Below are 25,431 nucleotides of genomic sequence, written 5' to 3'. Positions count from 1 at the left end.
GCCAGGGCCTCAGCCATTCCTTGCCACTCCGTGTCGTAAATGACATATAGGCAAGTTTACGCTTCTCATCAGATGCTTTTAATTTAGATTTTTAGGTCATTTTACTGAACTTTTGTAGTATGCTTGACAACACAGAGGTAGAGCAATGGACTACTGTACCATACTGCTATATATATATATATATATATATATATATATATATATATATACTGGTGGTCACCAAAATTCTGCACTGTCCTCCTACTATATATACTGCGCACAACTAAAATGCACCACAGGTATGGATGGATGGTATACTTGACGACACAGAGGTAGGTAGTGCAGTGGACTACTGTACCGTACTGCTATATATTATATACTGGTGGTCACCAAAATTCTGCACTGTCCTCCTACTATATATACTGCGCACAACTAAAATGCACCACAGGTATGGATGGATGGTATACTTGACGACACAGATGTAGGTAGAGCAGTGGCCTACTGTACCGTACTGCTATATATTATATACTGGTGGTCAGCAAAATTCTGCACTGTCCTCCTACTATATATACTGCGCACAACTAAAATGCACCACAGGTATGGATGGATAGTATACTTGACGACACAGAGGTAGGTAGAGCAGTGGCCTACTGTACCGTACTGCTATATAATACTGGTGGTCACTGGTCAGCAAAATTCTGCACTGTCCTCCTATACTACAATGCAGCACAGATATGGAGCGTTTTTCAGGCAGAGAACGTAGATATTTGCAGCACACTGAACACAGAAACTGAGAGAACGCTGCACTTCCTCTCCCTATCATCTCCAATGCACAAGTGAAAATGGCGGCGATGCGTGGCTCCTTATATAGAATACGAATCTCGCGAGAATCCGACAGCGGGATGATGACGTTCGGGTGCGCTCGGGTTAACCGAGCAAGGCGGGAGGATCAGAGTCTGCGTCGGAACCGTGTAAAAGGCGTGAAGTTCGGGGGGGGGGGGTTCGGATTCCGAGAAACCGAACCTGCTCATCACTACTGAAGAGTTAACGGTTCTCTACTCTACTGACAGGACACTGAGCTCCTGAGGTTGCTGATCGCAAGTCCACGAGGCAACTGCTCTCTCCCGCAGCACGGCCGCCACTCCCTAACAAAGCCAGAAGAAAGTGGTGAGTACAGCGCCGGCGTCCCAGTTAGCAGGTTGCCGGCGCAAGGGTGGAAGCGCAGCTCTGACAGGCTGCGCTCCAGGAAGGCTCAGCAACACAGTGTAGGCGCTTTGAGGGGCGTCCTGAGCCAGCGCGGATAAACCCTACACTGGTCACACAGCTAACAGGGGCTAATCCTCAGGCCAGTATAAACAATTAGTGGAGGAAACCGTACACCATTACAAGGGGCGGGGCTTCCTCAGAGCGGATCCAGCACTCACCAGCGCCATTTTCTCTGACGTCCTAGTGGATGCTGGGACTTCCGTAAGGACCATGGGGAATAGCGGCTCCGCAGGAGACAGGGCACAAGAATAAAAGCTTTAGGATCAGGTGGTGTGCACTGGCACCTCCCCCTATGACCCTCCTCCAAGCCTCAGTTAGATTTTTGTGCCCGGCCGAGAAGGTTGCAATCTAGGTGGCTCTCCTGAGCTGCTTAGAAGTAAAAGTATATTTAGGTTTTTTATTTTCAGTGAGTACTGCTGGCAACAGGCTCACTGCATCGAGGGACTAAGGGGAGAAGAAGCGAACTCACCTGCGTGCAGAGTGGATTGGGCTTCTTAGGCTACTGGACATTAGCTCCAGAGGGACGATCACAGGTTCAGCCTGGATGGGTCCCGGAGCCGCGCCGCCGCCCCCCTTACAGAGCCAGAAGAGCGAAGAGGTCCGGTGAAAGCGGCGGCAGAAGACGGTCCTGTCTTCAGATAAGGTAGCGCACAGCACCGCAGCTGTGTGCCATTGCTCTCAGCACACTTCACACTCCGGTCACTGAGGGTGCAGGGCGCTGGGGGGGAGCGCCCTGAGACGCAATAAAACACATAAATACCTTAGGATGGCAAAAGAAATACATCACATATAGCTCCTGGGCTATATGGATGTATTTAACCCCTGCCAGTTTTCCAGAAAAAAGCGGGAGAAAAGGCCGCCGTGAAGGGGCGGAGCCTATCTCCTCAGCACACAAGCGCCATTTTCCCTCACAGCTCCGCTGGAAGGACGGCTCCCTGACTCTCCCCTGCAGACTACACTACAGAAACAGGGTAAAACAAGAGAGGGGGGGCACTATTGGCAGCTAATATAAAACAGCAGCTATAAAAGGGAGAAACACTTATATAAGGTTATCCCTGTATATATATAGCGCTCTGGTGTGTGCTGGCAAACTCTCCCTCTGTCTCCCCAAAGGGCTCGTGGGGTCCTGTCCTCTATCAGAGCATTCCCTGTGTGTGTGCTGGGTGTCGGTACGATTGTGTCGACATGTATGAGGAGGAAAATGATGTGGAAGCAGAGCAATTGCCTGTGTTAGTGATGTCACCCCCTAGGGAGTCGACACCTGACTGGATGATCGTATTTAAAGAATTACGTGACAATGTCAGCAACTTGCAAAAAACTGTTGACGACATGAGACAGCCGGCAAATCAAATAGTGCCTGTCCAGGCGTCTCAGGCACCGTCAGGGGCCCTAAAACGCCCGTTACCTCAGTGGGTCGACACAGACCCAGACACAGATACTGAGTCTACTGTCGACGGTGAGGAGACAAACGTAATGTCCAGTAGGGCCACACGTTACATGATCACGGCAATGAAGGAGGCATTGAACATTTCTGACACTACAAGTACCACAAAAAAGGGTATTATGTGGGGTGTGAAAAAACTACCAGTAGTTTTTCCTGAGTCAGATGAATTAAATGAGGTGTGTAAAGCGTGGGTTTCCCCCGATAAAAAACAGCAAATTTCTAATAAATTATTGGCACTATATCCTTTCCCGCCAGAAGTTAGGGCGCGTTAGGAAACACCCCATAGGGTAGATAAGGCGCTCACACGTTTATCAAAACAAGTAGCGTTACCGTCTCCTGATACGGCCGCCCTCAAAGAACCAGCTGACAGAAGGCTGGAAAATATCCTAAAAGGTATATACACACATACTGGTGTTATACTGCGACCTGCAATCGCCTCAGCCTGGATGTGCAGCGCTGGAGTGGCGTGGTCGGATTTCCTGACTGAAAATATTGATACCCTGGATAGGGACAGTATATTATTAACTATAGAGCATTTGAAAGATGCATTACTATATATGCGAGATGCACAGAGGGATATTTGCACCCTGGCATCGAGAGTGAGTGCTATGTCCATTTCTGCCAGAAGAGCGTTATGGACGCGACAGTGGTCAGGTGATGCGGATTCCAAACGACATATGGAAGTATTGCCGTATAAAGGGGAGGAGTTATTTGGGGTCGGTCTATCGGACCTGGTGGCCACGGCAACGGCTGGAAAGTTCACCTTTTTACCCCAGGTCACCTTCCAGCAGAAAAAGACACCGTCTTTTCAAACTCAGTCCTTTCGTTCCCATAAGAACAAGCGAGCAAAAGGCCACTCATTTCTGCCCCGGGGCAGAGGAAGAGGAAAAAGACTGCATCAGACAGCCTCCTCCCAGGAGCAGAAGCCCTCCCCTGCTTCTGCCAAGTCTTAAGCATGACGCTGCGGCTTTACAAGCGGACTCAGGCACGGTGGGGGCCCGTCTCAAAAATTTCAGCGCGCAGTGGGCTCACTCGCAAGTGGACCCCTGGATTCTGCAGGTAGTATCACAGGGGTACAAATTGGAATTCGAGACGTCTCCCCCTCGCCGGTTCCTGAAGTCTGCTCTACCAACGTCTCCCTCCGACAGGGAGGCAGTATTGGAAGCTATTCACAAGCTGTATTCCCAGCAGGTGATAATCAAGGTACCCCTCCTACAACAGGGAAAGGGGTATTATTCCACGCTGTTTGTGGTACCGAAGCCGGACGGCTCGGTGAGACCAATTTTAAATCTAAAATCTTTGAACACTTACATAAAAAGGTTCAAATTCAAGATGGAGTCACTCAGAGCAGTGATAGCGAACCTGGAAGAAGGGGACTTTATGGTATCTCTAGACATCAAAGATGCTTATCTCCATGTCCCAATCTACCCTTCTCACCAAGGGTACCTCAGGTTTGTGGTACAAAACTGTCATTATCAGTTTCAGACGCTGCCGTTTGGATTGTCCACGGCACCCCGGGTCTTTACCAAGGTAATGGCCGAAATTATGATTCTTCTTCGAAGAAAAGGCGTCTTAATTATCCCTTACTTGGACGATCTCCTGATAAGGGCAAGGTCCAGGGAGCAGTTAGAGGTCGGAGTAGCACTATCTCAGGTAGTGCTACGCCAGCACGGGTGGATTCTAAATATCCCAAAATCACAGCTGATTCCAACAACACGTCTACTGTTCCTAGGGATGATTCTGGACACAGTCCAGAAAAAGGTGTTTCTCCCGGAGGAGAAGGCCAGGGAGTTATCCGAGCTAGTCAGGAACCTCCTAAAACCAGGCCAAGTGTCAGTGCATCAATGCACGAGAGTCCTGGGAAAAATGGTGGCTTCTTACGAAGCGATTCCATTCGGAAGATTCCATGCAAGAACTTTTCAATGGGATCTGCTGGACAAATGGTCCGGATCGCATCTTCAGATGCATCAGCGGATAACCCTATCTCCAAGGACAAGGGTGTCTCTCCTGTGGTGGTTACAGAGTGCTCATCTTCTAGAGGGCCGCAGATACGGCATTCAGGATTGGATGCTGGTGACCACGGATGCCAGCCTGAGAGGCTGGGGAGCAGTCACACAGGGAAGAAATTTCCAGGGCTTGTGGTCAAGCATGGAAACGTCTCTTCACATAAATATCCTGGAACTAAGGGCCATTTACAATGCCCTAAGTCAAGCAAGGCCTCTGCTTCAGGGTCAGTCGGTATTGATCCAATCGGACAACATCACGGCAGTCGCCCACGTCAACAGACAGGGCGGCACAAGAAGCAGGAGGGCAATGGCAGAAGCTGCAAGGATTCTCCGCTGGGCGGAAAATCATGTGGTAGCACTGTCAGCAGTGTTCATTCCGGGAGTGGACAACTGGGAAGCAGACTTCCTCAGCAGACACGACCTCCACCCGGGGGAGTGGGGACTTCACCCAGAAGTCTTCCAACTGATTGTAAACCATTGGGAAAAACCAAAGGTGGACATGATGGCGTCCCGTCTCAACAAAAACTGGACAGATATTGCGCAAGGTCAAGGGACCCTCAGGCAATAGCAGTGGACGCTCTGGTAACACCGTGGGTGTACCAGTCGGTGTATGTGTTCCCTCCTCTGCCTCTCATACCGAAAGTACTGAGAATCATAAGAAAGAGAGGAGTAAGAACTATACTCGTGGCTCCGGATTGGCCAAGAACTTGGTACCCGGAACTGCAAGAGATACTCACGGAGGATCCGTGGCCTCTACCTCTAAGAAAGGACCTGCTCCAGCAGGGACCTTGTCTGTTCCAAGACTTACCGCGGCTGCGTTTGACGGCATGGCGGTTGAACGCCGGATCCTGATGGAAAAAGGCATTCCAGATGAAGTCATCCCTACCCTGATTAAAGCCAGGAAGGATGTAACCGCGAAACATTATCACCGCATTTGGCGAAAATATGTTGCGTGGTGTGAGGCCAAGAAGGCCCCCACAGAGGAATTTCAACTGGGTCGTTTCTTACATTTCCTGCAAGCAGGACTGTCTATGGGCCTAAAATTAGGATCCATTAAGGTTCAAATTTCGGCCCTGTCGATCTTCTTCCAGAAAGAACTGGCTTCAGTGCCTGAAGTTCAGACGTTTGTCAAGGGGGTGCTGCATATACAGCCTCCTTTTGTGCCACCAGTGGCACCTTGGGATCTCAATGTAGTTTTAGGGTTCCTAAAATCACATTGGTTTGAACCACTCACCACTGTGGACTTGAAATATCTCACATGGAAAGTGGTAATGCTGTTAGCCCTGGCTTCAGCCAGGCGTGTCTCAGAATTGGCGGCTTTATCATATAAAAGCCCTTACCTAATTTTTCATTCAGACAGGGCAGAATTGAGGACTCGTCCTCAATTTCTCCCTAAGGTGGTTTCAGCGTTTCACATGAACCAACCTATTGTGGTACCTGCGGCTACTAGGGACTTGGAGGACTCCAAGTTACTGGACGTAGTCAGGGCCCTGAAAATATGTTTCCAGGACGGCTGGAGTCAGAAAATCTGACTCGCTGTTTATCCTGTATGCACCCAACAAGCTGGGTGCTCCTGCTTCTAAGCAGTCTATTGCTCGTTGGATTTGTAGTACAATTCAGCTTGCGCATTCTGTGGCAGGACTGCCACAGTCAAAATCTGTTAAAGCCCATTCCACAAGGAAAGTGGGCTCATCTTGGGCGGCTGCCCGAGGGGTCTCGGCTTTACAACTTTGCCGAGCAGCTACTTGGTCAGGGGCAAACACGTTTGCAAAATTTTACAAATTCGATACCCTGGCTGAGGAGGACCTGGAGTTCTCTCATTCGGTGCTGCAGAGTCATCCGCACTCTCCCGCCCGTTTGGGAGCTTTGGTATAATCCCCATGGTCCTTACGGAGTCCCCAGCATCCACTTAGGACGTCAGAGAAAATAAGAATTTACTTACCGATAATTCTATTTCTCGTAGTCCGTAGTGGATGCTGGGCGCCCATCCCAAGTGCGGATTGTCTGCAATACTGGTACATAGTTATTGTTACAAAAATCGGGTTATTGCTGTAGTGAGCCATCTTTTCAGAGGCTCCTCTGTTATCATACTGTTAACTGGGTTCAGATCACTAGTTGTACGGTGTGATTGGTGTGGCTGGTATGAGTCTTACCCGGGATTCAAAATCCTTCCTTATTGTGTACGCTCGTCCGGGCACAGTATCCTAACTGAGGCTTAGAGGAGGGTCATGGGGGGAGGAGCCAGTGCACACCAGATAGTCCTAAAGCTTTCTTTAGATGTGCCCAGTCTCCTGCGGAGCCGCTATCCCCATGGTCCTTAAGGAAGTCCCAGCATCCACTACGGACTACGAGAAATAGAATTATCGGTAAGTAAATTCTTATTTTCTCCCTGCAGATCATAGGAACTAGGACACTGACAGGGAGCGCTGCCCTCCCTATTAAGGTGAGTTAGTCAGCGCCGGGCTTTTATCATAATAACTGCCTACAGGGGCGCTGTGTGGCTGGCTCCTTATACTCTATGACTCTCTGAAGGTACTCTGGGGGAAACTGTATCTGACATTTTCCTGTGTGTGTGTGTGTGTGTGTGTGTGTGTGTGTGTGTATATCCACATTACCTTGTCTAAGGACTCTGTGTCCTGTGCTGCAGAGTCCTCGCTTACCTTCCCTGCTTCTAAGGAGTTAAACTCCTTGTTTAAAAAATCCTGGGAAAACCCAGAGAAAATTCCAGATCCCTAAAAGAATTCTCATTGCTTTCCCTTTCCCTGAAGAGGATAGGAAGAAGTGGGAAAACCCACTTACAGTAAACGCTTCAGTATCTAGGATGTCTAAAAAGGTGGTTTTACCTGTCCCTGCTTCAACCGCCTGAAAGGAGCCAGCTGATCGCAAGACTGAGACTACGCTCAAATCACTATACACAGCTACAGGCGTGGCTTTAAGGCCCACTATTGCTTGTGCATGGATTCCTAAAGCCATAGTAAAGTGATCAGGCACCTAAGAGGACTTAGATACTATGGATAGGAGTGACATAGACATATTTTTACGTCACATACAGGATTCTGCAGGTTTCATGGTGGAGGCCATGAAGGATATTGGCCTGTTACTTCCATAGCTGTCTCGGCACGCAGAGGACTCCAGATACGCCAATGGACTGCGGATGCAGAATCCAAGAAAAGTGTGGAGAACCTGCCATTCACAGGACAGGCACTATTTGGGGATGCATTGGATGCGTGGATTTCCATGATGACTGCGGGTAAGTTGACATTTCTTCCCTCCACAGCAGCCCCAGCTAGGAAATCTTATCCTACACCTACACCTACACTGCAGTCCTCTTGGACCGCAAAATTTTAAAAATCCAAACCGCCTCCCACCTTCTTTAAACGAGGTCGGGGAAGATCCAAAAAACCTGCACCAACAGGTTCCCAGGAACAGAAACCAGGTTCTGCTTCCTCCAAACATTAAGCATGACGGTGGACCTCTCAGCCTGGAGATCAGGCAGGTGGGAGCGAGACTAAAAGATTTCAGTTACGTCTGGGCATCATCATGTCTAGACCCCTGGGTGACAGATATTGTTAGCCAGGGGTACATACTGGAGTTTCAGGAACTCCCACCTCACAGATTCTTCAAATCAGGCTTACCAACTTCACTGACAGAAAGTGCTATCCTACAGGAAGCCATTCAAAAACTGGCACAAACAAATGTCATTGTTCCAGTTCCACCTCACCCAAAAACTAAGGGTTATTACTCAAACCTGTTTGTGGTACCAAAACCGGACGGTTCGGTAAGGCCTATATTGAACCTGAAGTCGTTGAACCGCTAACTTGAGGGTTTTCCAATTCAAGATGGAGTCTCTGAGAGCGGTGATCTCAGGTCTGGAGGAGGGGGAAATCCTAGTATCCCTGGATATCAAGGATGCGTACTATCACATTCCGATCTGGCCACCTCACCAGGCTTATCTACGGTTTGCACTACAGGACTGTCACTATCAGTTCCAGACGTTGCCATTTGGCCTCTCCACAGAACCGAGGGTGTTCACCAAGGTCATGGCGGAGATGATGCTCCTCCTACGCAAACAGGGAGTGAACATAATTCCATATCTGGATGATCTGCTGATAGAGGCATCTTCCAAGGAGAAGCTGTTGCAGAGTATTGCGCTCTCAACTCAAGTACTCTGGGATCATGGGTGGATTCTGAACCTTCCAAAGTCACATTTGGAACCAACAAGGAGACTGCCCTTCCTGGGGATGATACTCAACACAGAAATGCAGAGGGTGTCTCTACCGGAGGAAAAAGCATTGGTGATCCAATCAATGGTCCGGGATGTCTTGAAACCCCAGCCCCCCCCCGGGTATCGGTTCATCAGTGCATTCGCCTTCTGGGGAAGATGGTAGCCTCCTACAAGGCTCTACAATACAGTAGATCCCATGCACCGTTCTTCCAGCTGGATCTCCTAGACAAGTGGTCAGGATCGCATATTCACATGCACCGGCGGATATGCCTGTCGCCGAAAGCCAGAATTTCACTACTCTGGTGGCTGCAAATTTCTCACCTGCTCGAGGGCCGCAGGTTCGGGATTCAGAATTGGATTCTTCTAACCACGGATGCAAGCCTCAAAGGTTGGGGAGTAGTCACCCAGGGGGAAACCTTCCAAGGAAAGTGGTCAAGCCAGGAATCGGTCTTTCCAATAAACATTCTGGAACTAAGGGCCATATACAATGGCCTTCTACAAGTGGCTCATCTTCTGCAAGATCGAGCCATTCAGGTTTAGTCGGACAACGTCACAACGGTGCCCTACATAAACAAGCAGGGTGGAACGAAGAGCAGGGCTGCAATGTCAGAGGTAACAAGAATCCTCCTCTGGACAGAAAGACATGCGCTGGCGCTGTCAGCGATCTTCATTCAGGGAGTGGACAACTGGGAAGCGGACTTCCTCAGCAGACACGATCTCCATCCAGAAGAATGGGGCCTCCACCTGGAGGTATTCACAGAGGTAACACGCCGATGGGATGTACCTCAGATAGACATGATTGCCTCTCGCCTCAACAGGAAGCTTCAGAGGTACTGTTCCAGGTCACGAGACCCACAGGCAGTGACTCCAAGGGTGTTCCAGTCAGTGTATGTGTTCCCTCCACTTCCACTCATCCCAAGGATTCTCAAACTAATAAAAAGATCAAGAGTTCCAGCGATCCTCATCGCTCTGGACTGGCCAAGGCGGCCTTGGTACGCGGATCTTCTGGCATTACTGCTAGATGATCCGAGGCCTCTTCCTCTTCACGAAGACCTTCTACTGCAGGGGCCGTTTGCCTATCAAGACGTACCAAGGCTACGTTTGACGGCATGGAGGTTGAACGCCAGATCTTAGCCCGGAAGGGCCATCCAAATAAGGTTATTCCTACTCTGATCCAAGCTAGGAAGGGGTAATGTCTAAGCATTACCATCGGATTTGAAAAAAGTATGTGTCCTGGTGTAAATCCAAGAAGTTTCCTACGGTGGAGTTTCAACTGGACATTTTCTCCTCTTTCTGCAAGCAGGTGTGGATGTTGGCCTATGCTTGGGCTCAATCAATGTCCAGATTTCGGCCTTGTCTATTTTCTTCCAGCAACAATTGGCTGCTATCCCTGAGGTTTAGACTTTCTTGAAAGTTCTGCACATCCAACCACCCTTTGTGCCTCCTATGACACCTTGGGATCTTAATGTGGTGCTGCAGTTCCTGCAATCGGATTGGTTCGAACTTTTACAGGAGGTGGACGTAAAGTTTCTTACTTGAAAGGCGGTCACGTTATTGGCCTTGGCTTCTGCCAGATGTGTGTCAGAATTGGGGGCATTGTCGCACAGGAGCCATCAGAGGGAGTCGACAGAGCAGGAGTGGAGGCCAGGCAATAATAATAATAAAAGCAGTCCAGGCGACCACTTACTGCCCAGGTAGGGCCGCAGCGACAGAAGTCCCTGCCGGAAATCACTGAGGCTGTAGTGAAGGGCACTGATCATGGGCTGTCAGTGTCTGTAGCTCCCAGAGAAGCGGCTGGTTTCAGGAGGGCATGTGGCTATATAGCCAGTTTTCAAGATGGCCACTTCTGGCAGGGAAGCCTAGATCAGAAGAAACTGTTCGGCTATGGCGGGTGAACCAGGTCAGTAATAAGGCAGGAGAGGAGAGGGTACTAGGATGCAGTGGCACAGGGTAGCGTATCTGGCTGCATAGGAACCCCACATGTATGTCCTCTATAATTCACAGCTCTGCCAGATTCCCCCGTAGCACCATAAATTAGGAGGAGAGGAGGAGATGCTGGGACACGCTGGAGTGATGATAGGCAAGCGCTCCGTGTATTCCCCACTGCCACGACTACGGGTTCCAACGGCCTGACAGTAGAAGGCAGGCTGCGGGCTGGTGAGCTGACTAACCCAATGCATCCCTGCTGGGGCCACCAATCCCCGTAGTATGCGCTGCATCAGATGCCGGGATAGCAGCTCCGCTCCGTGTCTCCAGCCGATGCCACCGCTGTTCCCCAGTCAGCCACTCCACACGACTCCAACAGCATGGCTAGGCACAAGAGTGGACAGGGCGCACAATCCTCGGTGAGTAGCAGCGCTACCTCGCTGAGGTCCGGTCCGTGGTGGGATCACTGCACAACTTCAGTCCGCAGCTTCGAATCTGGTTGTAGGCCGCAACTTGCAAAAGCCAAATGAATGGCTCCCCGGGTCCGCAGCCTACACACCAGAGTGTCAAAACAATCAGAGGGGCCAGAAAGAGCCCATAGGACAGCTGTAAAAGGCAGAAAGGACCAATATAAGCAGGAGCTGCCTTTCCAGTCAGGCCACACACCCCGTGACATAATTTATTAATGTTGAAAACAAAAGTAATGTAGAGTTTTGTTCCAATCTAAGACCTGCGAATCTACTTTGGGAGCCACCTCCCTTTTTTTTTTTTTTTAACAGTCCCCAGCTGGACAAGGATAATTAAAATTCCATTTCTTGGAATTCTAACTTCCTACTGGGCGTAACCCATAATTTCCATCAGCTGTTTTGGGATGTTTAAACACAGTTGCCTACTCTGCTGCCTCTTCTAAGGATAGAATGGCTTACATAGCACTAATTAGCTCAGATGATATGTCCACTGAGCTGAGACCTTCTGAAGTGCAATGAGTCCTCATCCTCCAACGAATCCTCATCTAAAACATGTGTAGACTGTGAAGATGTATCATGTCTATGTGATTTACTTACCACTAGCGTTTCAGCCTGCTTTTTTGAGAGGCTGACAATTCCCTAGGTGTATAAACTTCAGAATGAATGTTGCATGTAAGGGTTAATAGGGAAACCTATCACTGGTATAGGAGCTGGTATAAACTGCTGAGCTACATTAGATAATGTCTGCAAAGTAGCCCATGAAGGTTCACCAGAACCTGTGCCTTCCTCGCTGCTTGCTAGTACATTCTACACAGACGTCCGCCGAAACTACACTGTACACGTGGGTAAGCGTTGTCGCGACCCGGCGGGGAGTTGTTGGAGCGACTCTGAGGTGCATCTAAGACGCTTTTTAGAAAGATCACAAAAAAACAAAACAGTAATACTAAAAAAAAAATAAGAAAGCTCATGGTTACTAAAAAACAGCAACCCCCTGACCATGGTCCGGCTCCTGCCACACCAAACAAAAAACTGATTTGCCTGAGCCAGGAGGTGGGGATATATGGACAGGCACGTTGCATGCTGGGAGGCCGAAAGCTTTGACCGTTTGGTACAAATCCGCTGTCACGTCTTCATATCCCAATGTTATCCTGTGGATAACCTGTGGACCCTGGCGGAGAAAAGATATATATATCTAAGAGGATAGAATTTGATCGGTGTTGTTAGGTCATGTAGATGAGGTTCTCTCCGTGTCTCCAGAAGTAGCGTGTGTCAGATGACGTCACTTTGATGCACTGGAGCGTGCGACGGACGGCGACATGGATGGTTCCACAGGGTATATTAGGTGAGTGGTTGTATGTCTCTTTTTGTTCTGCACTCTGATGAAAATGCCACAAACAGAGCATTGAAACGTTGGTACACTAAACCTGCCCGGTCTATTTATTCTGAGTGCTGCCTTGTATGGATTCTATATTACGTTGCACCAACTCATGCAGCCTGGTTTGGAGGGCACCGGCTATTGATTCTTTAATATTTACTTCAGGTCTTCTTGAGGAGTGCCGCTTAACCCCCCCCCCCCCCCCCCCCCAAAAAAAAAAATATTTTATAGATATAGATATATAAATATATAAAAATAAAGTTCAACAACACATAAGGGAGCCATTGGTTTTGGCAGAGACCGGCATTTGTTTGTTGGTGATCCCTTGTAGACAGTGAGTAGTATCCATCTACAGTGGAAGAAGAATGGACACCAAGAATCTCAGCGGCGGAACAGTGGTCGTGAAAGTAGATCACGACAAATCGGGACCACAGGCATTTAGGGCGCCTAGCAACCACCAATCGTTACAAACACATCAGGAACTGCACCAACAGTACAATGCCGGACCCAGCCAAACAGTCCCACAGTCCCAGATCTGGTGAATTGGAGGGCCACGTGAGATGTGGTACATCAGACTGGTGCTCTGAAAAACAATCCAAGCCTTTCAGCCACTGTTACACCGCTGAGAGCATACCTTAAGTTTAACACTAATGTGATAGCTGTTTTTATGGTAATTGTTTTGAGCAATAGAGTAGGGCCTGCAGTATAGTGGGGTTCCTTGTCGGGAGCTGAAGACTTAAATGCACTGAGCAATACATGAATTAAAACTCCACTGTTTATTATTGTTAGTTAATATAGTGAGTGCAAGACACATTTATATATATAGTAAGGCTACTGGAGACCTTAGATTGAGCAATATTGGATCTGACCATTACATTCCCTAAAGTCCTAACCTCAAACCTGCATAGAGCAGAAACTATTCACAAGTAATTAGGAATGTGTTCATCATGAACAAGTCCACAACATAGAGCAGAAACTATTCACAAGTAATTAGGAATGTGTTCATCATGAACAAGTCCACAATTACAGTCTGAAGTTTACACAATTATTTCAAGTCTACACAATTGATATTTGAGGATAAAGCCTTTAACAGAAAACACCCCTGAAGAAGTCACTATTGATGAAACGCGTTGGGAATACACAATTTGTATTTAGAGTGAATTGGAGTGGATAAGAGCAAGCCTGCCCATGCAAGGGTGACAACAAGTGCAAAACGCTTGTCTTATGATTATACAGATATGTACTTGTGATAAGCTTTTAATCTGTTTTACTTGAAGTCCTAGATTCAAATTTCATTTTATTTCTGAATCTTATACGAATTGTATTTGGTGAGCTCAGGTCTACTGTATAGCAGGAAATATTTCATACCTGCATCATCTAACAAAATGCATATAAATTAGACACTCCACAAAAAATAATACTAATTATATACATACATATATACACATTATATATAATCACTAATAATAAACTTCTGCTTGTTACTTTTAATAACATTATAGTGTTGTGTGTAATAACTCTCTACATGTGATATTTGTCATGGATAGCCTTGTGTTAGAAACACCCAACTGAGAACAGGGCTGATGGCGGAGGAGGGTGTAGGATAAGAGATTGCTGTAGTGACTGAGCAATGAGAATATGTGACTTCTGTAATAAGTGTTTATTACTCACCTGTGCTGATATCTGTAGGCATCTCCTCCTCCTTACACTGCTGATCACCCCTCACATACGTCTCTTCTTCTCCCTTCATATCAGTCACATACGTCTCTTCTTCTCCCGCTATATCTTCTGCCTTCATATCAGTCACATACGTCTCTTCTTCTCCATCTATATCTTCTGCCTTTATATCAGACACATACGTGTCTTCTTCTCCCGCTATATCTTCTGCCTTTATATCAGTCACATACGTCTCTTCTTCTCCCTCTATATCTTCTGCCTTTATATCAGACACATACATGTCTTCTTCTCCCGCTATATCTTCTGCCTTTATATCAGTCACATACGTCTCTTCTTCTCCCTCTATATCTTCTGCCTTTATTTCAGTCACATACGTCTCTTCTTCTTCCTCTATATCTTCTGCCTTTATATCAGTCACATACATCTCTTCTTCTCCCTCTATATCTTCTGCCTTTATTTCAGTCACATACGTCTCTTCTTCTTCCTCTATATCTTCTGCCTTTATATCCGTCACATACATCTCTTCTTCTTCATCTATATCTTCTGCCTTTATTTCAGTCACATACGTCTCTTCTTCTTCCTCTATATCTTCTGCCTTTATATCCGTCACATACATCTCTTCTTCTTCATCTATATCTTCTGCCTTAATATCAGACAGACGTTCTACCTAAATAACCCAAAAAAAATAAGATTTTACTCACCGGTAAATCTATTTCTCGTAGTCCGTAGTGGATGCTGGGAACTCCGAAAGGACCATGGGGAATAGCGGCTCCGCAGGAGACTGGGCACAACTAAAGAAAGCTTTAGGTCACCTGGTGTGCACTGGCTCCTCCCACTATGACCCTCCTACAAGCCTCAGTTAGGATACTGTGCCCAGAAGAGCTGACATAATAAGGAAGGATTTTGAATCCCGGGTAAGACTCATACCAGTCACACCAATCACACCGTATAACTCGTGATACTATACCCAGTTTAACAGTATGAAACACAACTGAGCCTCTCAACAGATGGCTCAACAATAACCCTTTAGTTAACAATAACTATGTACAAGCATTGCAGACAATCCGCACTTGGGATGGGCGCCCAGCATCCACTACGGACTACAAGAAATAGATTTACCGGTGAGTAAAATCTTATTTTCGCTGACGTCCTAGTGGATGCTGGGAACTCCGAAAGGACCATGGGGATTATACCAAAGCTCCCAAATGGGTGGGAGAGTGCGGATGACTCTGCAGCACCGAATGAGAGATTTGTAGAATTTTGCAAACGTGTTTGCCCCTGACCAAGTAGCAGCTCGGCAAAGTTGTAAAGCCGAAACCCCTCGGGCAGCCGCCCAAGATGAACCCACCTTCCTTGTGGAATGGGCTTTTACTGATTTAGGATGCGGCAGTCCAGCCGCAGTATGCGCCAGCTGAATTGTGCTACAAATCCAGCGAGCAATAGTCTGCTTAGAAGCAGGAGCACCCATCTTGTTGGGTGCATACAGGATAAATAGCGAGTCAGTTTTCCTGACTCCAGTAGTCCTGGAAACATAACTTTTCAAGGCCCTGACTACGTCCAGTAACGTGGTATCCTCCAAGTCTCTAGTAGCCGCAGGCACTACAATAGGTTGGTTCAAGTGAAAGGCTGATACCACCTTAGGGAGAAACTGGGGACGAGTCCTCAATTCCGCCCTATCCATATGGAAAATCAGATAAGGGCTTTTACATGACAAAGCCGCCAATTCTGATACACGCCTGGCCGAAGCCAAGGCCAATAACATGACCACTTTCCACGTGAGATATTTTAGATCCACGGTTTTTAGTGGCTCAAACCAATGTGATTTTAGGAAACTCAACACCACGTTGAGATCCCAAGGTGCCACTGGAGGCACAAACGGGGGCTGAATATGCAGCACTCCTTTTACAAATGTCTGAACTTCAGGTAGTGAAGCTAGTTCCTTCTGGAAGAAAATCGACAGAGCCGAGATCTGTACCTTAATGGAGCCTAATTTCAGGCCCATAGTCACTCCTGCCTGTAGGAAGTGCAGAAATCGACCCAGTTGAAATTCCTCTGTTGGGGCCTTTCTGGCCTCACACCAAGCAACATATTTCCGCCATATGCGGTGATAATGTTTTGCAGTTACATCTTTCCTGGCTTTAATCAGTGTAGGAATGACTTCCTCCGGAATGCCCTTTTCCTTTAGGATCCGGCGGTCAACCGCCATGCCGTCAAACGCAGCCGCGGTAAGTCTAGGAACAGACAGGGACCCTGCAGCAGCAGGTCCTGTCTGAGCGGCAGAGGCCATGGGTCCTCTGAGATCATCTCTTGAAGTTCCGTGTACCACGCTCGTCTTGGCCAATCCGGAACCACGAGTATTGTTCTTACTCCTCGTTTTCTTATTATTCTCAGTACCTTTAGTATGAGAGGCAGAGGAGGGAACACATAACTTGACTGGTACACCCACGGTGTCACTAGAGCGTCCACAGCTATCGCCTGAGGGTCCCTTGACCTGGCGCAATATCTCTCAGGGGAGAGCCAGGGAGCTTCCCTCCAGCGGAGCTGTGAGGGAAAAATGGCGCCAGTGTGCTGAGGGAGATAGCTCCGCCCCTTTTTCGCAGACTTTTCTCCCGCTTTTTTATGGATTCTGGCAGGGGTATTTATCACATATATAGCCTCTGGGGCTATATATTGTGATATATTTGCCAGCCAAGGTGTTTTTATTGCTGCTCAGGGCGCCCCCCCCCCCCAGCGCCCTGCACCCTCAGTGACCGGAGTGTGAAGTGTGTATGAGGAGCAATGGCGCACAGCTCGGCCGGGCACAGAAATCTAACTGAGGCTTGGAGGAGGGTCATAGTGGGAGGAGCCAGTGCACACCAGGTGACCTAAAGCTTTCTTTAGTTGTGCCCAGTCTCCTGCGGAGCCGCTATTCCCCATGGTCCTTTCGGAGTTCCCAGCATCCACTAGGACGTCAGAGAAATAACGAGATTTATGGTAAGAACTTACCGTTGTTAAATCTCTTTCTGCGCGGTACACTGGGCTCCACAAGGATAACATCGGGTGTAGAGTAGGATCTTGATCCGGGGCACCAACAGGCTTAAAGCTTTTGACTGTTCCCAAGATGCACTGCGCCGCCTCCTCTATATGCCCCGCCTCCGTGCACAGGAGCTCAGTTTTGTTAATCAGCTCAATGCAGTAGCAGGTATCAGAGACGACAATCGCTCGTAGCCAAGTACACCGCACACTCACCACAGGAAAGGGTGACAGCGGCTATGCCAATACCAACCCAAAGAAGCTAAGTGTGTCAGGGTGGGCGCCTTGCGGAGCCCAGTGTATCTCGCAGAAACAAATTTAACAACGGTAAGTTCTTACCATGAATCTTGTTTTCTGCTGCGGGATACACTGGGCTCCACAAGGATTAACATCGGGGATGTCCTAAAGCAGTTCCTTATGTGAGGGAAGCACTGTAGTGGGCACAAGAGCCCGGTGTCCAAAGGAAGCATCCTGGGAGGCGGTAGAATCGAAAGCATAGAACCTTATAAACGTGTTCCCAGAGAACCACGTTGCCGCCTTGCAAAACTGTTCAAGGGTCGCACCATGGTGGGCCGCCCAAGAAGGTCCAACCGACCGAGTAGAATGGGCTTTAATAGTAGCAGGAACCGGACGACCAGCCTGTACATAAGCATTTACAATCACCATTCTAATCCACCTGGCCAAAGTCTGCTTGGAAACAGGCCAGCCACGTTTGTGAAAACCAAACAACACAAAAAGAGAATCAGATTTCCTAAAAGAGGCAGTTCTCTTCACATAGATACGGAGACCCCGTACCACATCCAAAGACCGCTCTTTGGAAGACAACTCAGGAGAATTAAAAGCCGGAACCACAATCTCCTGGTTAAGGTGGAAGGAAGACACCACCATAGGCAAATAACCCGGCCGGTCACAGTGAAAAATGAAATAGGGAGACTTACAGGATAAGGCACCCAAGTCCGATACCCTTCTATCTGAAACAATCGCCAGCAAGAAGAGGACCTTAAGGGACAGCCACTTAAGGTCAGCAGAGGCAAGAGGCTCAACGGAGACTCCTGCAAGGCCTCCAAAACCAAGGGGCCACAGGTGGCACATATGGAGGCTGAATCCGCAGCACACCCTGAGAGAATGTATGGACATCTGGTAGGGTAGCTATCTTTCTCTGAAACCAAACCAACAAAGCAGAGATGTGAACCTTGAGGGATGGCAGAGATTTGAACCTTGAGAGAGGCTAGACGCAGGCCTAAGTCCAGGACCTGTTGTAGAAAGGCCAATAGTTTGGCCGCACTAAATTTGAAAACGTCATGATTATGAGACGCACACCAAGTGAAGTAAGCATTCCAGACCCTATGGTAGTTCCGAGCAGAAGCCGGCTTACGGGCCTTCAACACAGTTTGAACGACCACCTCAGAAAAACCCTTGGCCCTCAGGACGAAAGCTTCAAGAGCCACGCTGTCGAAGACAGACAGGCCAAATCCTGGTAAACACAAGGATCCTGAACGAGGAGGTCCAGTCGTTGTGGAAGTAGAAGGGGACGATCCCACGAGAGACCCAGTAGATCGGAGAACCAGTGCCATCTGGGCCACGCTAGAGCAACCAGAAGCAGGTTTCCGCCTTCTTACTTGAACTTCTGTATTGCTCTGGGCACGAGTGACACCGGAGGGAACACATACGGTAGCTGAAAGTTCCATGGTATTGAAAGAACGTCCACGAGCGCAGCTTGAGCATTCCTTGTCCTTGCTCTGAAGACCAGAACCTTGTGATTGTGTTGAAATGCCATCAGGTCCACATCTGGAAGGCCCCACTTGTCCACGAGGAGTTGAAACACTTCTTGATGGAGGCTTCACTCTCTGGCATGTACGTCCTGACGAATGAGAAAGTTTGCTTCCCAGTTTAGGACCCCCAGAATGAACACTGCCGATATGGCTGGCAGATGACGTTCCACACACTGAAGAATCTGTGATACTTCCCTCAATGGCATGCGGCTTCGAGTGCAGCCCTGATTGCTGTACGCCACCGTGGTGGCGTCCGATTGTACTTCAACAGGTCTGTTCTGTATGAGATGCTGGGCCATTGTCAATGCATTGAACACTGCCCGCAGTTCCAGAATATTTATCGGGAGTAGAGACTCCTCCTTGGTCCACTGACCCTGAAGAGAGTGCTGTTCCAACACTGCTCCCCAACCTCTTAGACTGGCATCCGTCGTTAGCAGGACCTAGTTGGATATCCAGAAGGAACGGCCCCTGCACAACCATTGGTCCTGGAGCCACCAGCTCAGTGACAGGCGGACCCCCGGAGACAAGGAGATCATGTGAAACCTGATCCAGTGAGGCAGGCCGTCCCACTTTGACAGAATCAAATTCTGCAGAGGGCGAGTATGGAATTGAGCATACTCCACCATGTCGAAAGCCGACACCATGAGACCTAGCACTTGCACTGCCGAATGAATCAACACTTGCGGACGTGATAGGAAGCATTGAATCCTGTCTTGAAGTTTCAGGACTTTCTTCTGAGACAGGAACAACCGCTGGTTGTGAGTGTCCAATAACGCTCCCAGGTGTACCATACTCCGAGCAGGAACCAGGGAGGATTTCTTCCAGTTGATCAGCCACCTGTGGGCTTTCATGCACTGGACCGTCAGATCGAGATGACACAGGAGAAGATCTGGGGAATTCGCCAGGATCAAAAATTCATCCAAATACGGCAGGATCTTGACCCCTTGACGGCAGAGTGAAGCTGTCATGACCGCCATAACTTTGGTGAAAACTTGGGGAGCCGTTGTCAAACCAAAGGGTAACACCCGAAATTGGTAATGTAGGTTGCCCACCGCAAACCTCAGGTACTGCTGATGAGATACCGCAATAGGAATATGCAGGAAGGCATCCTGTATGTCCAGGGAGACCATAAAGTCCCCAGGCTCCAAGGCCAGAACAATAGAGGGGTTGTCTTCAGTATGCCGGCTGTCGGGATCCCGGCGCACAGTATACCGCCGCCGGGATCCCGGCCGCCGGCATACCGTAGTGAACCCCAATAGAGTGCAGAGTTTCCATACGAAACTTGGAGACCCGCACATGCTTGTTTAAGGACTTCAGATTGAGAATGGGCCGTGAGGACCCGTCCGGTTTCGGGACTAGGAACAGCGTTGAATAGTACCCGTTGCCCCTTTGAGCTAGAGGCACCTGTATCACCACTCCGGTGGACAGGAGGGAGCGCACCACCGAATACAAAGTGTTTGCTTTTGCCGGATCCAGAGGCGCATCTGTCAAACAAAATCAATGAGGGGGAAGATTCTTGAAGGGTATGGCGTAACCTCGAGTGACGACTTCCCTTTCCCAGTTATCCGAAGTGGTCTGCAACCATTCCTGGGCAAAAGCTAGAAGTCGGCCCCCCACCTTGGGATCCCCCAGTGGGAGGCCCGCCCCATCATGTGGCAGGCTTTTCAGTTATGGAAGCAGGCTGATGGGCGGCCCAGGCACTCTTCGGTCTGGGCTTGGCAGGTCTGGAAGCACGAGCTTGCTTTGGGTACACCTGACCTTTTGCTTTTCCTGGAGGACGAAAGGGCAGAGGGAAAGTACTTTTAGCCTTCTGTGCGGAAGGAGTCGTACTAGGTAGGCAAGCAGTTTTAGCAGTAGCCAGATCAGCCACAATCTTATTGAGGTCTTCTCCGAAGAGAATGTCTCCCTTGAAAGGAAGCACCTCCAGGGTTTTCTTGGAATCCACATCCACCGACCAGAATCTCAACCAAAGGATAAGTCTTGCCAAGACAGACGTAGTAGCAGCCTTGGTCTCGAGCACCCTGGCATCGGAGGCCACCTCCTTAAGGTATAGAGAAGCCGTGGTAATATACGAGAGACATTGTGGAGCATGGAAGGCAGTTCCGCCTCAAGCTCCTGAGCCCACGCCTCAACAGCTTCAGCAGCCCAAGTTGCTGCAATGGTTGGCCTATGCACAGCCCCCATTAGGGTATAAATCAGGGTATTAGGTGGCTCATTCGCATTAACCCTTTCCGTTTAGGATATACAAGGTATGCAAAAAGAAAAAAATGGAAAGTATATAGTGTAACATCGTTTTAATATACACAAATAGACAGACAACAAGTAAACTGGTTCTATGATGAACATAAAAGTGCAGTGCATGGCATAATATAGTTCCTTTTTAGGGAGGTGGCTTTCCCGTCAATAGTTAACAGCGGATAATTACCAGTATAATCTGAACTGTGGTGTAGACAGTTCAAATCACGCTCAGAACAAATAATCCCACGGTATCCCCCCTCAAGGATCGTCAGAGCTTTCGGCAGTTCTCCTGTGTGGCAAAGATCGGGTCGCCTCCTCCACCACCAACGCGTTTCTTCCCCTAACTGGGGTCTTTGTCAAGGTGTAAGTATGCCTCCTGTCTGGTCCTTCCTTCCTTTTAAATCAACAGTCACAAGGTGTAGCAGGAATATACCCAGCAAGAACACTTGGTGATGTGACTATGACAGCACAAACCGGGAGTTCAAGAGATATAAATCAATATGGTGACTATAAATCACAAGGAAAAATACACAGCAACTATATCTTGTGATACAATCCTATATTATACAGAAAGAAATCTGATACACTTAGTCCCTCAGGTACAGCAATATAGGAATAGCCCGCTGAGTGAAATACCCTTTACTAGATCACTGGATCGCGGTAAAGTGCGGCCAGAGAGACCCCTTACCTCCCCCGTACCTGCGGCCCCACGATCCGGGAGGACGGCGGCGAGTGTGTGACTGATGTTGTGAAAGAACCGGAGCCTCCGCTGCAGTGACCCGGCAATTAGGGCGCGGGAGTATACAGCGCCGCTGGAAGTGATGGAGCTGCAGTCAGGGACGTCTGTGAGATGTTGCCGGCTGCAGCCCTGTTACTCTGTCAGAAGAATCTTCAGTCTTTTCCTTTACAATAAACCCATCAATAGGCTGCCTAATGCAGCACCCCTGTTATGTGCCTGCTTACTGCAAGACACCAACTTACTGACTGAGCTCCTGTGCACGGAGGCGGGGCTATAGAGGAGGCGGGGCTATAGAGGAGGCGGGGCTATAGAGGAGGCGGCACTGAGCATCTTGGGAACAGTCAAAAGCTTTGAGCCTGTTGGTGCCTCGGATCAAGATCCTACTCTACACCCGATGTTAATCCTTGTGGAGCCCAGTGTATCCCGCTGCAGAAAATCCAATGGCATTTACATAGTGATTAAACGGAGGTGAAACAGTATAATATCAGTGTATAAGTCACACAGCTCCTCTACAGATCATATAGTGACAGTCACTTAGGTTTATTGGGGAGAACCCATAGCCCACCTACCTGATCCTCCTGTGGGATCCTGTGATTCTCCTCTGTACAATCCTGGGAATACAGAGGACAGGGACATCTCTCTGGGGTATCTCTGTTACTGGGCCCATCTGTAGGAGACACACAGTGACTGAGTACAGTGTATATATGTGATTATCAGATGATGTGTGTATATAGGGGGCCCCATACCTGCTCTCCCCTGTACAATACATGACAGTCTCCTCTTACCCAGTGATGTGAGGGGCCGGTGATTCTCCATCATCACGTCCTTGTACAGACCCCTGTGTTCCTCTATATACTCCTCCTCCTGCATGGAGACATAGACAGTGACATCCTGACACCTCATAGGAACCTGACACACACAGTGATACAGTCATCACCCAGACACGACCCCTGGTGTTACTGTATAGTGTCCCATTCCCAGCAGTCACCTCTCCAGTCATCACCCAGACACATCCCCTGGTGTTACTGTATAATGCCCCATTCCCAGCAGTCACCTCTCCAGTCATCACCCAGACACATCCCCTGGTGTTACTGTATAATGCCCCATTCCCAGCAGTCACCTCTCCAGTCATCACCCAGACACATCACCGGTGTTACTGTATAATGCCCAATTCCCAGCAGTCACCTCTCCAGTCATCACCCAGACACGTCCCCCGGTGTTACTGTATAATGTCCCATTCCCAGCAGTCACCTCTCCAGTCATCACCCAGTCACGTCCCCTGGTGTTACTGTATAATGTCCCATTCCCAGCAGTCACCTCTCCAGTCATCACCCAGGCACATTCCCTGGTGTTACTGTATAATGCCCCATTCCCAGCAGTCACCTCTCCAGTCATCACCCAGACACATTCCCTGGTGTTACTGTATAATGTCCCATTTCCAGTAGTCACCTCTCCAGTCATCAACCTGACACATCCCCCAGTGTTACTGTATAATGCCCCATTCCCAGCAGTCACCTCTCCAGTCATCACCCAGACACATCCCCTGGTGTTACTGTATAATGCCCCATTCCCAGCAGTCACTTCTCCAGTCATCACCCAGACACATCCCCTGGTGTTACTGTATAATGCCCCATTCCCAGCAGCCACCTCTCCAGTCATCACCCAGACACATCCCCTGGTGTTACTGTATAATGCCCCATTCCCAGCAGTCACCTCTCCAGTCATCACCCAGACATGTCCCCGGTGTTACTGTATAATGTCCCATTCCCAGCAGTCACCTCTCCAGTCATCACCCAGACACATCCCCCAGTGTTACTGTATAATGTCCCATTCTCAGCAGTCACCTCTCCAGTCATCACCCAGACACGTCCCCTGGTGTTCCTGTATAATGTCCCATTCCCAGCAGTCACCTCTCCAGTCATCACCCAGACACATCCCCTGGTGTTACTGTATAATGTTCCATTCCCAGCAGTCACCTCTCCAGTCATCACCCAGTCACATCCCCTGGTGTTACTGTATAATGTTCCACTCCCGGCAGTCACCTCTCCAGTCATCACCCAGTCACATCCCCTGGTGTTACTGTATAATGCCCCATTCCCAGCAGTCACCTCTCCAGTCATCACCCAGACACATCACCTGTTGCTACTGTATAATGTCCCATTCCCAGCAGTCACCTCTCCAGTCATCACCCAGTCACATCCCCCAGTGTTACTGTATAATGTTCCATTCCCAGCAGTCACCTCTCCAGTCATCACCCAGACACGTCCCCTGGTGTTACTGTATAATGTCTCATTCCCAGCAGTCACCTCTCCAGTCATCACCCAGACACATCCCCTGGTGTTACTGTATAATGTTCCATTCCCAGCAGTCACCTCTCCAGTCATCACCCAGTCACATCCCCTGGTGTTACTGTATAATGCCCCATTCCCAGCAGTCACCTCTCCAGTCATCACCCAGACACATCACCTGTTGCTACTGTATAATGTCCCATTCCCAGCAGTCACCTCTCCAGTCATCACCCAGTCACATCCCCCAGTGTTACTGTATAATGTTCCATTCCCAGCAGTCACCTCTCCAGTCATCACCCAGTCACATCCCCTGGTGTTACTGTATAATGTTCCATTCCCAGCAGTCACCTCTCCAGTCAGCAGCTGAATGATCTTGTTGGTGAGTTCCAGGATCTTCTGGTCACTGTGTCTCTCATGTATTAGTGAGTGAGGTGGAGGCACTGTGATGGGGCTGTGGGTCCTGCTTAGTCCGCCTGACACACGAGGATGGCTGCTGGGTGTCTCACACTCACCAGAGATCTTCTTCACTACTGTGTAACCCTGCGAAATGGGGAGACATCAATTTCGCTGCAAATACTCCCAGATCCCCTCTCTTCCCCAGTCACGTCCCTGTATTATTACTAGAGATATAAGTGATGTCACTGTGATGCTCACAGATCCCCTCACCTCCCCAGTGATATCTCTGTATTATAACTATAGATATAAGTGATGTCATAGTGACACTCCCAGATCCCATCACCTCCCCAGTCATGTCCCTGTATTATTACTATAGATATAAGTGACGTCACTGTGATACTCCCAGATCCCCCTCACCTCCCCAGTCATGTCCCTGTATTATTACTATAGATATAAGTGACGTCACTGTGATACTCCCAGATCCCCCTCACCTCCCCAGTCATGTTCCTGTATTATTATTATAGATATGTTATGTCACTGTGACACTCCCAGGAGTCTGATATACATTTGCTTCATACTGCTCCAATTATCATCTGATACACATGCCAGGGATATTATGGT

At 48.8% G+C, this 25,431-nt stretch overlaps 1 protein-coding gene across 2 annotated transcripts in view; it reads right to left on the bottom strand.

Annotated features, from left to right (window-relative positions):
• The window catches only part of LOC135036325 (oocyte zinc finger protein XlCOF6-like), a 30,144-nt gene extending 5,193 nt beyond the window's left edge, over nucleotides 1–24,951 (bottom strand). For both annotated transcript variants that reach the window (XM_063954426.1, XM_063954427.1), the window contains exons 1-4: nucleotides 24,763–24,951; nucleotides 22,912–22,990; nucleotides 22,696–22,793; nucleotides 14,360–15,032 (exon numbers count right to left, since the gene is read on the bottom strand). In XM_063954426.1, coding sequence (XP_063810496.1) covers nucleotides 14,360–15,032; nucleotides 22,696–22,793; nucleotides 22,912–22,945 — 805 coding nt within the window. In that variant the 5' untranslated portion in view covers nucleotides 22,946–22,990; nucleotides 24,763–24,951. The remainder of the gene's footprint in view (nucleotides 1–14,359; nucleotides 15,033–22,695; nucleotides 22,794–22,911; nucleotides 22,991–24,762) is intronic.
• Between the last annotated feature and the right edge of the window lie 480 nt (nucleotides 24,952–25,431).

Source organism: Pseudophryne corroboree, unplaced genomic scaffold (genome assembly GCF_028390025.1).
Source record: "Pseudophryne corroboree isolate aPseCor3 unplaced genomic scaffold, aPseCor3.hap2 scaffold_641, whole genome shotgun sequence".
Lineage (NCBI taxonomy): Eukaryota > Metazoa > Chordata > Amphibia > Anura > Myobatrachidae > Pseudophryne > Pseudophryne corroboree.
This window is presented reverse-complemented; position numbering and strand designations above follow the sequence as displayed.